This window comes from Benincasa hispida, chromosome 4 (genome assembly GCF_009727055.1).
Source record: "Benincasa hispida cultivar B227 chromosome 4, ASM972705v1, whole genome shotgun sequence".
In the NCBI taxonomy this organism is placed as follows: Eukaryota; Viridiplantae; Streptophyta; class Magnoliopsida; order Cucurbitales; family Cucurbitaceae; genus Benincasa; species Benincasa hispida.
The window spans coordinates 3,883,172-3,897,781 of record NC_052352.1 but is presented as its reverse complement, the minus strand read 5'-3'; the positions used below and the strand labels follow the sequence as shown (position 1 = coordinate 3,897,781).

Genomic DNA, 14,610 nt, shown 5'->3' with positions numbered 1-14,610 from the left:
CTTGGTGGGTTAATAGGTCCACATATATCACCGTAAATTCATTCTAAAAATGCAGGTGATTCAGTCCCCACTTTAGCTGGTGATGGTCTAATTATCAATTTTCCTTGAGAGCAAGGAACTCTTCAATGGGTGTCCATTTGATTCTCCTTATTGTTGTAGATCATGGATGACCCAGATGGTCAAGCCAAATTGTAAATATGTCTAGATTCATGAACTTTAGATTCATTATTGCATATGTTTCAATTACTCGTATATGAGTATTATACAATCCATAAGATAAAACAAACAACTTTTCCAATATACGTTTTTCATTTGAGACAATAGAGATAATATATAGATATTCCACATTACTCTTACTATCAGTCTCAATATGATAACCATTGCAACATAGACCTTTAAAACTTAGAAGATTTCTCTTTGATTGATTAGAGAACAATGCATTGTCAATTGTAAATTTTATTCCTCTATGTAAAATAATATTTGCTTTTCCAAAACCTTCGATCAAGTTTGCATAACCTAATATTGTATTTACTTTTACTTTCAGCATTGTCAATTTCGAAAAGTATTTTTTATTTGTAAGTATTGTATGTGTAGTTGCACTGTCTGCCAGACGTAGATCTTCTTTATTCATTTTTTAGTCATCCAATATATGAAAATAATCCATGTTTCTTCATTAAAAAAAAAATACAATAAGAAAAACAACACTTAAAATATACAAAAGTTACTTAAAAAAACATGAAGATAGATAAAAGAAAACAATAATATTAAGTCTAGATATTCTTAAAATCAAAAGAAACATGTGATATTCCATCAACTGTACCAATCTTCTCTTCAGAAGATTCAAAGAAGTCCGCCACATCCAAATTTATCATATGGGATGGGTCAAATATATCATTATCCCGGTATGCAAAATTTGCTTTCACGTTTTTTCTTTTTTCTTCAGGGACACCTGATAGAGGTCAACAAAGTGTTTTGACGTACGACAGGTACGTGACCAATGCCCAGTCATTCTGCATAGGAAGCAGTTATTTTCAACACTTTTTGAACTCTTATCTTGTGAAGTTTTTCCTTTGTGATCATCATTTTGTGTGTTTCTTTTGAAATTTGAACGATTAAAATGATCACCACGAAAATAATAATTATTTCTTCCTCTGCCACGGTCATGACCTCGACAGCGTCCACGACCTCAACCACGATTACTATTAAAATTTACAACATTCACTTCAGGGAATGGTGTTGTTCCGGTTGGTCGGGATTCATGATTTTTTATCAATAACTCGTTATTTTGTTCGACCACGAGAAGACATGAAATTAATTCAGAATACTGTTTAAAACCTTTCTCTCGATATTGCTGCTACATGAGCATATTCGAGACATGAAATGTAGAAAATGTCTTCTCTAACATATCAGAATCAGTCATTCTCTCTCTGCATAATAACAATTTCAAACTAATTTTAAATCATGCGGAGTTGTAATCACTTATGGATTTGAAATCTTGTAGCCACAAGTACATCGACTCATAACAATCTTTAGGAAGAATAATTGTTTTTTTATGATCATACAATTTTTTTCACAAGATACGGGGATCTTTTATTGTAAGATACTCCATTTTCAATCCCTCGTGGATATGATAATGAAGGAAAACTATAGTTTTTGCTTTATCCTGACTGGATGTCGTATTTCCTTCTTTAATAGTCTCCCCAAGATTCATAGCATCCAGGTGGATTTCGGCATCAAATACCCATGACAAATAATTGTTGCCATTAATATCAAGGACGACAATCTAATTTTGTAAGATTTTTCATGACAGTACTATCATAAAATATTGTACTTATGTTAGAAATTTAATATATATTGAATATGAAAAATAACATTAAATTTATTAATTATAACGAAGAGGGAAAAATCGACATACCTTTAAGCCTACCTTTAGCCAAAAAAATGACAGAAGCTCGTGTTGATAACGTGTTATGAAATTGATGAGCACAATAGAAACACGGATATGGAGAAAATATAATATAATAATAATAATAATATATAATTTAAAATAAAATAACTAAAATTATAAAATTGGATAATAGAAAATTTAGTGGAATTTGAAGTGGATTTCTTACCAAAGAGTGTGATTTTAAGTTCCACCAAATGCCACTATTTATAGGTAAAGTGGCAAGTAGAATGTGGACTTACATGGACACTAAACATGAATAACTACAAGGCACATGGACAATATGAAGGGTGACATATGACTTTTGAAACACTAAGCAATGGGCATCTATTTATTATTGTAATATTCATAATAGGCTTTTCATTTAAATCTTTGGATAATTTGAAATTTTACCATATACCTGTTAGGATTTATTTTCTACATTTCATAGTCTATAAATTTGTAAATAAATTATTGAATAAATAAAGTATTATTAATTTTCAAATAAATAAAGTGTTATTTATTATTTGCATAACTCAAATCCAATAAACTAATATCCAGGGTTATTTAATATAACTTGAATAATATGTGGTTGACATACAAGTGGATTACGTTGAAGTAACAACCTAAAATATTTCTAGTATATAGATAAGATTGAGTGTTTTATCCTAGTAACACTATGGATGCGGTCCATTTTGTAAGTGTTATAAATAGTTCGTGTATAGACATGTGAATGGAGGTATCCTATACAATGAGATTGTATAAGATCGTACCACTGAATATATAATCTCTCTTTGTAACACTGTCTTAAGAGATCGATACTTCAAACGATAACCATGTAACTCGATCATAATCCTGAGTGAGTTATGAACTTCTGCTTGTGAGGATTGTTTTTTTATTTGTAAGGGTGAGAATGGCCTTAGTTGTCGACTCAATATGTCTGCCATTTTGGGGACGATATCAAGTGAGGAGCTGGGAACATAGCTCCACAAGATGAAATTAACTTCTTCCCGTTCTTAAGGTAAGTAAAAAGGTTATTCCCTTAAGTGTTGACTCCAGTACTTGAACAATGAGGCCTCACCCTCTCACTGACCCAAGAGGGACTTTGTTTATTAGCAGACCATAAATAGATTGTTCATTAGAGGATCAATGGTACTTAAGGAGTAATAAGTAATCACAAGCATAGAACAGTAATTTGACCCAGTTGTAATTACGAACAACTTTAAAATGGTTAAATCAATGAACACATAAATATTCTACCGTTCATAGGAGTGCAACTATGGGTTTTAAGTGGAGTGTCTCATAGTTAATAATTGTTGATTAATATAATTAAAGAGTTTATTAATTAATCTCGTACCATTGGAGTCTATAACTGTAGATCCATCAGGTCCCTCTACTAGCTCACAACAGTTAAAATAAGGATATTGAATGTTGAAAGAATTTGAAGTATTCAAATTATTTTAAGGAAATTTTTGTTAATGATATAATTAATATAATGTATATAGATATATTATAATATAAAGTTAATTTTGAATTAGATTCAAATTTAAACTTTATAATATGAGAATAATATTAATATTTGAAGGAAAATTTTCACAAGTAGAAAAAATTCAAACTATTTATAAAAATAGCAAAAAAAAAAAAAACATTGATAGACACTGATGACTTCTATCAACATTTATCACATAGTATCAGTAATAGACTTTTATCAGTTTCTATCACTGATAAACCTTGATGGATTTCTATTAGCATCTATCAGTCTCTATCAAATAAGATTAAATTTTTCTATTTGTGTAAATAGTTTTCTTTATTGGGTTGTTTTTAAATATAGAAAGAAGAACCAAGGTATTTACAACATATAACAAAATTTGAAAACTATCAATGATAGATACTGATAGCCACTGATAGACATCTATCAGTGTCTATCAGCGTCTATCATTGATAGTTCTCAAATTTTGTTATATCTTGTAAATATTTTCGACAATTTTACCATTTGAAATACCTTATTTATTTTTCTATTTTTGAAAATCTATAAGTTAAATTAATGTTAATGAGGTTCATATTAAAACTATAGGTTATGAGAGAATATATATGTTGGAATATGATTCATATATATTTAAATTAAATATAAGATATTTAATTAAATAAATAAATAAGATTTAATTGATATTTAATTTAATTTAATATATTGGTTATAGTTTAGTTAAATAACTGCCTTGCATGTGTAGGAGCGTGGAGGAGTGGAATGAAGAGAGTTAACTCCCCTCACGTGTTATTTGAGGTATATGTAATCTACACTAAAACAGTTGGTGAGTTTTTCCAGGCTCGATTTTTATGAAAAAAACATAACAGAAAAGAAAAACCTCTCCTTTTTTGTCATAATTCTCCCTGAAAAATTTACCAGAGTAGAGTTCTCGGTTAGGTTAAAATTCCCTGCTATCTTCACAACAATCCCATAATACTCATTGTTCCAATAGAGAATAGCAGAGAAGATCTTTGGTTATGTTCATGATTGTACATGTTGTTTTTAGAAGACCAGGAAAAGACCTTGAAGACTTAGATCTACAAAAGTATAAATCTTCTTCCCTTTTCTAATGTAGAAAGGCATGCTAAATATGTTCTTATTTCTCTGTTTTGTATTAATTCTTATAACAAAATTAGGGTAAAAGTGATCACACACTTCCGTACAAGAATTCGATACTAATTTTAAAAATTTCACCATCATTATATANGTTGGGGGATCGAACCTCTTTGACTTCGAAGTCGATAGTACGAGTTGAGCTACGCTCATGTGGCCACCATCATTACATTATACTCAATTTCATTCATTAGAATTTCAAACAAAATTTTCAATAAAATGAAATATCAAAGATATAATTGGGACATCCCTCCCCGCATCTAAACGTTCATCAATTTGAATGTTATCCTCTCGTGAGAAAATATGAAAAGAGTGATGACTCTCCTCGAGTATTAAGACCATAAGAGATGTATGGAGTACGAAAATAGGATAGAAAAAACCCATCTTAGTTCTGTAAGAATGAAATGACATATTTATGATTTTTGAAGACAAGTTTTGGAAGTACGATGTGACAATTAATGGTCACAATGGGATCGTATAGGGTGAACAAACAACATCGGGATGTCGTGGCTTTCCTTTATTACAACGAATTATTATTGGAAAACGAGAAGACATGTATTGTGGAGGGTACTAAAAAGGGTTAGAAATCAAATCCTCTTTTTAGAGGGGAAAAAGGGACACGAGTGGGTGTGACTGTAGAAGAAGATATTATTACATTTAAGATGGAAGTGAAAGGGAAAAAGCAAGAGATGTTGTTTTTTAGGGACAAAGACATTGTACTAAAAAGTGGTTCACGTGGGCATGGCTTTTCTTAAAATTAAAAATGATTACATACAAATAAGAAACAAACGCTGAATTAGAATCGTTTTTGGGACATCAAAACGTAAAACCTTCCAAATCCCGCAGTGTTGTTTGACCATCTCTGTCGTTTTACTTCCACTTTTGGACAACCACTTGTTGATAACCTCACGTGCTTGTCACATTTTCCCATCCTTCTTTCTTTCTTTCTTTTTTCTTTTTTTTTTTTCTACCCCTAGAATATCTTACTATCATGAAACTATAATTGATTGAGTCCTCAAACTTACAAAACTGTTAAAAGTTTTTTACTCTCAAATTTATATCATTATAGAAATTATAACAATTCTCTATATTTGGTAGTTCAATTTTTATCATTTGGATGTCTCATTTCTATAACTATTATAAGTTTGAGAGTCCAATTTCAACACAAGTTTGAGGATTCAAAAAATTGAAGCTACCACGATACTTCAGGGATGATATTTGCAATTTATTGTTCTTTTTTTTTTCTTTTTTTAATGGGGGATTTTCAAAAATAGAAAGATAAGAAAACTATTTAATTTTCTTTGATAGAAGTTGGTAGATAGAAATCTATAAGTAGTTTTTTTTTTTTTTTTTTTTTGCTATGTCTGTAAATAGTTTGACATTTTTTCTATCTGTGAAAATTTTCTTTTTTAAATTGTAGATTTGGTCTCTATAGTTTAGAGAAAGTTAGAATTTAATCTTTATGATTTTAAAAGTTAAAATTTAGTATTTATGATTTAATAAAACTTCATAAATATCTATATGTTTGGATAAAAACTCAATAAATTATAGAAACTAAATTCTAATTATAAACTATAGGAATTAAATTCTAAATTTTTTGAATTTTTCTAAAATTACATGGACTAAATTTGCACTAACCCTTTTCTTAGTCGTGTTCTTTGATTCACTCGGTTTCTTTGCCATCCATTTATTAACTTTTACAAAATGAAGATGATAAGTTGTGCTGTGTTTGATTCCAATATTATTTCTACTTCCACAAGAATTTGTCTTTTTATTGTTTTTAGTCAAAATTCTTTTAGTGATGGAATGAGCTCTCTCCATTAGATGTGCGATTAAAGTCCTACTACGAATGATTATGACTAAGAATAATTATCTCGGTTAATCAAGAGGTTTGTTATCTTAAAATGGGCGATATGATCATGATTATGAGTAAAAATCTAATCTATATTTATTAATACGTATGTTGTCGATATTTATACTATTTTAGAAATTATAAAGAGTTGTTGTCCCAACATTATTTATTGTCAAAAGGATAAAATAAATAGGTGAGTGCGTGTACATGTCACCCTAATTCAAAAAAATGTCTTTTGATTTACATTATAATCAAAAAAATTTAAGTTTTTTTTTTAGTTCAGGTCGAAGTGAGAGAATCGAACATCTGATCTCTCAATTAAAGGTATATATCTCAACTAATTGACATATACTCATTTTAACAGCTAAACTATAAATTTAGTAGTAAATTTGATAATCCTAGCAATTTAATTTTAAAGTTCAAAATATTTCAACTATGTCAATGAGTACTATTAACTAAATAAATACATGTAGAGTTTATTTGATTTGACACTACAGAGGAGATGAATCACACAAAAAAGTAAATTGGAAATCAAATGACATGTACTTCATTGTCACTTTATAAAAAATATGTACCTAACTCTTAGACCATGCCATTCTATTTTGTCTAGTTATTTCTCGTTTTTTTTTTCTTTTTTAATTTGTCACATCATGCTAAACGAACTAATATGAAATAAATTAAACCGTCATTTAGTCAACAATACTAACTAAATAACTAAATGAAAATTACAATTTTATTATTAATATAAGTGAGATATAGAGAATCGAACATTTGATTTTAAACGAAGAAGTGTATTTGTTGAATTACGCTCACTTTAATAATAAAATTACAATCATCAACCCTCACATAAACTTACTAATAGTTAACAAAATTAACCATTATAAAACTTTATAACTTTAGTCAGTTTTAAAAGACAATGAATCAGGGCCACAAATGAAATAGAGAGAATGATTCCTCTTTCAGGTGGGGGTTTTGTTCATGTGAAAGCAGAGTATCTAATATCAATTTATGGAACAGAGTTAAAACATTCATGGACCAAGAAAAATTTGATTCCAATGGGTTATCATACACCTCCATCCATCCACAATGGTCCAAAACCCTTTTAAAGTGATGGGCTTCCTAAGCTTAGAATATTCATTGTCTTAGAAAGTAAGGTTAAAAAAAATTACTTTTACCCTTGTATTTTGCCCCCAAAAATAGAATCAAATCCTAAACTAATACTTTCAATTTCATCCAATTCAAAACTAAATTTAAATGAGTGGACTAATAAATCTCTCTTTAAAACTAACTTAAACTTTGGTGAACCATTGTATAAGCTACACAAAATTTAACACACAATTCTCAAAATCATGTCACAAAAAATGTCCAAATCTAACTAAAAAAAAGTACCTAAATATTAAACAAAATCAAACTAGCATATATATCTATCATATATATATATATATATCAGTTGTCAAAATTAATACATATACTTTCAATAAATCTTAATTTAATCTTTTTAAAGTTAATTTTTATTAAAATTGATTACATAATAATCTTAAAGCAAATCTTAAAGTAACACCGACGACGATTAAAATTTTAGATTGAATTTATTTCCATTATTTTATTATTTTATTTATTTATTTATTTTTGAAAGATTTGGTATGGAACCTAGAATGTGGATGGAAGAGAGAGACGAGTGAGAATGCAAGGGGAGAGAGAATAAGAGAGGAGGTTGAGGGAGGGGAGAATAAAATGAAAAGATTAATCGACATTTTTTTCGAAGTCATCTTGTCATGTCAGTCACATATCAATTTTTTATTAAAACTTAATGAGGACCCTTTTAAACCTATTCTTAAAAAATCAAGGATTACCAAAAGGTATCTTAGTAATATGAAGACTAAATGTACCTATTCTTTGAAATTCAGAAACCAAAATAATTTTCATGTTAGAAAAGAAACATTGCAAATATATTTCCAAAATTTATAAAAGAACACTAACAAGAAAGTTCCAAAAGCTAACTCATATCACTCAAATCAATACAACTATTTCTAAAATTCATCTCTTACCAATCTGTCAACTTTATGAGTTCTTTGAACTGATTTTTAAAGCAATTTTAACAAAGAAATCCAAGAAAAGTTCATATATAAATAACTTTCAAAATATAAATAAACAGAATTTGCAAGTTTTCAAAAGTAATGGTACAACAGGATTCTGAAAGATAACCTGAATTTGAAGGATAATTATGTAGTTCTGTTCTGTTCAAGATTCTCATTTCCAGATTTATAAAAGTCCAACATTTCTTCTTCAACAGGATGGGTCTTTCCAACAATCACAAGACAATGTAGAGGCGGCCCAAAATCAATACTTCTCAACTGCTTCATGGTGCCTGCAACAATCATCTGATCTTCGCTTCCGAGACGAGCAAATCCCACACACAGTGTGTCATCGTTGTATACTGCAGCATGAAAGCAATTACAAACATTTCTCACCTAGCCATACCGTTTGGACAAACTAAACTCTACCGTCAAATATATTACTGACAAAACGGGAAAACAATCTAAAGCAAAACTTGAAATACCGGCGTGGCATTAGCTAAAATGATTCCGACGATCACGTTAGCTTGGGGTTCTCTTTACTCTGGAGCCTAACCACAATAGTTTTCCAAGCTTTGCTTAAGAATATTATTCCGTTCCGCGCGTTGCAGAATGGAAAGTAGATTTCCTCATCAACAGGCAGTAAAAGATATTTTGTTTCTTTGGCCTTCTCAATAAAACCAAAAATTTCAGGTCATTTACGTGTTCATACCAGATTGTTCTTCCATTTGCTCAACCTCCAAGAGCTGTTCAATTGCTGTGTTTATAGACATAAATCTGGGTGGTTCATACTCTTTCCTTCCCCTGAAAATTTTAGGTAAATCAGAAAAAAGAACTTTCCACCAATTGCAGAATGATTAAACTACTAATTAGAACATGGGAAGCATAGAAAGTTGTTAGGCGACCGATGTGGTAGGGGATCAGTTACAAACCTGCATAAAGACTCCAAAGAAGGTTCCTTCACTCGTATATCTGGAGAAATATAATATTTAACTAGATGTGTGAATGAAATACATACATATATAACAAGGCACTAATCGTCAGTAACAAGCAGCTGCAGCAGAAGACTTCAAAACATTTCAACCACAACATTCAAGAACACTAAACAAAATATAATAACAAGGCTCCTTAGTCATCGCTAGAGATGAAAAAAAACATCATGACTTTAACATAAACATAGAGCCAAATTTATACCATTCTCAAAATATTGGAAAAAAAAGGTTTACAGAACATGATATTATACAATACAATGGAATTAGCTTAACTTCAAGACTATTTTTCATGTTGGAGTCATAATATCTTGGTCTGAATGATTAAGAACAGTATCCTACCTAACAAGCAGAGCGTGTGCAAACCAAGTCCACGGTTTTTCTGAATCTTCTCATAGAAGCTACTCGGTTTCCACGTTTCAGTAAAAAAGGGTATCGAAACGGTCTCCCCGTAGCGATATAATTGCAACCCACAAATTCCAATTGCGTTCATCACAGATGCATTGTACACCACTCTGACTTCAATCCTCAAACTCTTTGCTCGAACTACCAGATCAGAGTGAGTCGTGGCTCTGTATTATGACACAGTATATAGAAGATAAATATTTTGCTCAAAAGCAAATCCAATTGCAAACATCTTCAAAGTAGAAAAAAGGTCTCCGCGCCCCCATTGATAAGGTGTTCAATGAAAATGAGCATAACGCAATAAAAGAGGGAAAACAAACTCAACCCGAGCTTTAAATTAGATCACTATTTTTCACTTCATCTTATTTAAAATAAACTCAAAATTGCACATACAGTCCAACCAATTGGAAGAAAATCAATAGATTCCTCTTTCAGAAGTGATTCATCCTTTCCAAACGTAACATACAACTCCCTGTTGTACTATAAACTAAACCCGGCTCGATCTTTTACTGAAAGGATATCACCTAAGTAAAATTATTCTTCTCCTAAAGTCCTACTAAATTAGCAAGAAAGATCATTTCGTGGGTAGAGAAAAATAGAAGTATGCCAAAAGATGAAAAACGACTCAAATTAATTTTTTTTACCAAAAAAAAAAAAAAAAAAAACTGGTAATATACGCACCAATCCCTTCATTTGTCTCGTGTGAAAATTATGTCTTTTAACACTTTTAAAATGAAAATCGTAATCATAACCATATGAAAACTTATGGCAACTTTCAAGCTAAGTTTTCCATTGCATCCTCATATTCACTTGATCTTTTTTGAAATAAAGTCAACACCTAAATAAAATTATTCTTCTACCAAAGAAGTAGATAATAATAGAAGTATACGAAAAGATAAAACCCACTGAAATTAATGAAAAACCGGGACTATAAATATGATTTTTGCAGTTATCTCAAATGAACATCAATCCAATAATTTGAAGAATTGTGAAACCTATGTGTTTTAAAATACAAATCGTAATGGGGGATTTTTTTAATTCAAAACTAAATTGAAATTTAACCAATGATCGAATTGAGATCACAGAAGAAATCATCCAGAACCGTAAAAAGCTTAAAAAAATGGAAACTTCGTACCCGAAAGCGTCGCCAACAACAAGAAAAGCAACATCAGAGTTGCGAGCTTCGGAGAGCATCTGGTCGGCCTTCTCCTCCACCATTTCCCGATCTGCAACTGTAATAGTCTTCCCGTAGAGCTTCTCCTGTTTGAAAACTCGAATTCAGAATCCAGAGAAAGAAGAAGTTTGTGAGGGAGATCTGGGAAAGAAGAGCAATACCAGAGAAGAAATGCCGTCGGAAGCAAGGCCGAAGGATAAGAGAGAAGTGTAGGCTTCCATATAAACCTTTTCGCATTTTTTCACACATTCTAATCCTCTGAGAGTGATGTCCTTTTCGTCTCCCAATCCTAAACCTATAATGTACAACATCCTTCTACTCTTTCTCTTCTGAACTTAAACCCTAAAATTCTTTCGAAATCTAACCGTTTCCTAAAACCCTAGCCTCCGTACGCGACGGCGCCACTGCTTTCGCCGGAGCCTTCCTATAACGTATTTAAGAGGCTTTTTCTTTCTTTCTTTTTTATTATTTTTATTTTTTTATTATTTTTTTCCCCTCTGTTTTCTGAATTTCAAAAGGATAAGATTTTAATCCAACCCACTATGCTCTGGGCTTCGGTCCATTTTTCATGTTCTGTAGTTTTTTTTTTTTTTTTTTTCTCCCTAGAAAAACACAGACTCTGAAATTGTAAAAGCTATGATTTCTAGCTTTTAGATTTGGTTTTCTTAAAAATTTGCTAGCTTCTTTGCTTTTTAAATAAATATATTTTGATAATATTATTTCAAATTGATATAATTTGTTAGGTCTATTTTCAAATTTTAATTTATTCATTTTTATAACAATTATTTTTTTTAAAAAAATTATCAAATAATTTATATTAAATAAAATTAGTTAAAATTTAAATACATGCAATTTTAAATAAATCATATGAAAATAATTGAAAGAGTAAACCTAGTTTGGTTCATATAACTAAATTACATCAATTTAGTATTAATTTACTAAATAACGTAACTAGTTTTTTAATTAAAATTAAAATTTATCAAACAATGTTTTATGTCATTACACAATTGATTTTTCTAAAAGCACAGCTGTCGGTAATTATTAAAAGCTTCAACAATCTCAAATGGAGTCTTAATTTAATAATAATTCGGTTCCTTAACTTTAATATGATATGATAATGAGATTTGTTATATATGTAGATTGATAAACTAATTTAACGATCAATTCTATATTTTAGAAAAAATAAATAATAAAATAATAATTCCTTACATGATAAAATTTTGATAGTTAATTTTGAAATTTTGTTATGGTCATAAAAGTTCAATAACTAAATATGATTTATGTGTGTGTGTTTTTTTTTAACTTTTATGTTTTTTAAGTTCAATAATGAAGTGAGGATTAAACTATTGATATTTAGAATATTAATAGATTTTTTTTTTTATCTAATAAACTATTTTCAAATTGACAAAGGAGCATACAAAAGTTATAATATTGCTGATTGAAAATAGCACAACTAATTAAAGTATATGTCCTCGAACAAACTTGATTCTCTCACTCTACATGTTGAATTAGCTAAAAAACATATTGTTGATTCTATGATCATTACAAGAAATCGAACTTCTCCTGATGTCACAAATCGCCAGGAAAGGGTGGAAAATGCGTCGGGAGAGTCTCTTCCGACGAATAATGGATTGTCAGGAGTTTGGTTGGGAAAAACCTGTCGGGAGAGGAACTCCCGACGTATGAAACAAAGGCGTCGGGAGTTAGTCAAAGAACTCTCAATGCATGTATAGGGCGTCAAGAGTTCCTCCAACTCCTGACGCAGTAAAATATACGTGGGTGTTTCTTCATTAGTTGAAAATTGTCTTTTAAATATTTTTAATTTATAATTTACAATTTTTTAAAATTTAATCTAAATAACCTGTAAAACATAATTAACCAACTTAAACAGATTCACATAATAAATAAAACAAAGAAAACGAAATCTATACTATAACAAATAAATCAAAAATTACAATATCCTATAATAAAACAAAGTCGATACGAAATAAAAGAAATTTGTTTTCACAAATACATAGAAGAAATAAAATGAAAACAACGTATGGAACACAGTATCTTGAACAATCGTCCAATCTCATATCTAAACAGCATCCTACGATAAAACAAAAACATTCAAATGTCCTCATCTTTAAACATCCACAACATATTCAAACTTCATAAACAAAACATCCACAAATGTCATAATCGTCCAACCAAACTTCATAAATCAACAAGAACACATTAGAACTTCATAATCATCCAACCAAACTTCATAAATTTCATAAACAAGAACGAACACAAATAAAACTCAAATTTTCTCCCCAAAAAAATCTAAATCAATCTCAACCCACTCCTATAACACATTAGAACTTCATAAACATTCATAAACACACAAAAACTCCAAGTTCAATGACAAACGAGTATAATCAAATTCTATCCACCCCCACAACAAACATGAAACCTCCCGAACATAAAAAAAACACACAAATTCCACTCCAAAACGATTACAACCGAACTCTATGCACCCCCACAACATATTCAAATTTCATAAACATTAATAAACACACAAAAACTCCAAGTTCAACGACAAAACGAGTATAATCAAACTCTATCCACCCCCCATGACAAACATGAAACCTCCTGAATATTAAAAAACACACTAAAAGGACAAAACGACAAAAAGCACATCAAAATCCAGTTGTTTGGCTACCATAACTGCAAGATAGCCAACAATTCTTTATCATAAAGTTACTTAAGACTTAACTACTTTGCTACCATAACTGCAGGACAACAACATATTAAACACCTAAGTAATGTAGTAATCATACCTAATTCGATAGGTCTTCTCTCTGTGATCATATCATGTCTTCAATCATTTTTTCCATTTCTTCCATTTGTCTTGCATGATCCTCTTTCATTTGTTTCTAAACGTCTTTAAGTTCCTTAATCCTTGATTGAGATTGTTCGAAATTGGCTCTCAATTCCTCCATTCCCCTATCCGTTCCTTGAGTAGATGACGAACTCGATGAGCTGCTACCCCTTCTTTACTTAGGTTTAGGACCCCAACCTAGGCCTTTTGAGTAGACGACCCCTTTTGAATACCCGGGTCGTCTACTCAAAATCGTCTCATAGATTTCATCCCCTGTTAGTGGTTGAGAACCTTCTAGAGTGGGGTTGGATTATAATTCTAACATTTGATTCTAGACATATTAATTAAATGTGTAAGTACGAGCGACTGAAGTTAGAAATAAAAAACAACATGATAGTAAAACAAAAAATGTTACATGTGCATTTTCAGCTGCCTCGTTCACGAACTTGCCATCTTTAAAGTGTGTTTCCCTAAATAGGTCAACACGTCCTATTTCTCGACCTTCCTTTGCCTGCAACTCTATCTGAATTTGTAGGAATGACTTCGATCTGCCTACGTGGTCGAACGGTAATTTCTCTCTATTCTTCCTATTCGTCTCTGACATTTCCTACATTTCAACAAATAATAAATAACAAATATTCTATAATAGTAAATGCAGTAAATGATGCATGAACTAAATTATTTTAGCCTGAAATGCTTTACTCT

The 14,610-nt window shown here is 30.4% G+C and overlaps 1 protein-coding gene across 1 annotated transcript; it reads right to left on the bottom strand.

Annotated features, from left to right (window-relative positions):
- Positions 1–8,521: 8,521 nt before the first annotated feature.
- LOC120075855 (probable diphthine methyl ester synthase) lies at positions 8,522–11,549 on the bottom strand. Its single transcript, XM_039029562.1, has 6 exons — positions 11,219–11,549; positions 11,019–11,143; positions 9,821–10,050; positions 9,422–9,461; positions 9,202–9,293; positions 8,522–8,851 (listed from the first exon to the last, which is right to left on the bottom strand). Exons 1-6 carry the CDS (start codon positions 11,366–11,368, stop codon positions 8,637–8,639), a joined length of 852 nt encoding a protein of 283 aa, XP_038885490.1. The 5' UTR covers positions 11,369–11,549; the 3' UTR covers positions 8,522–8,636.
- Positions 11,550–14,610: the final 3,061 nt, after the last annotated feature.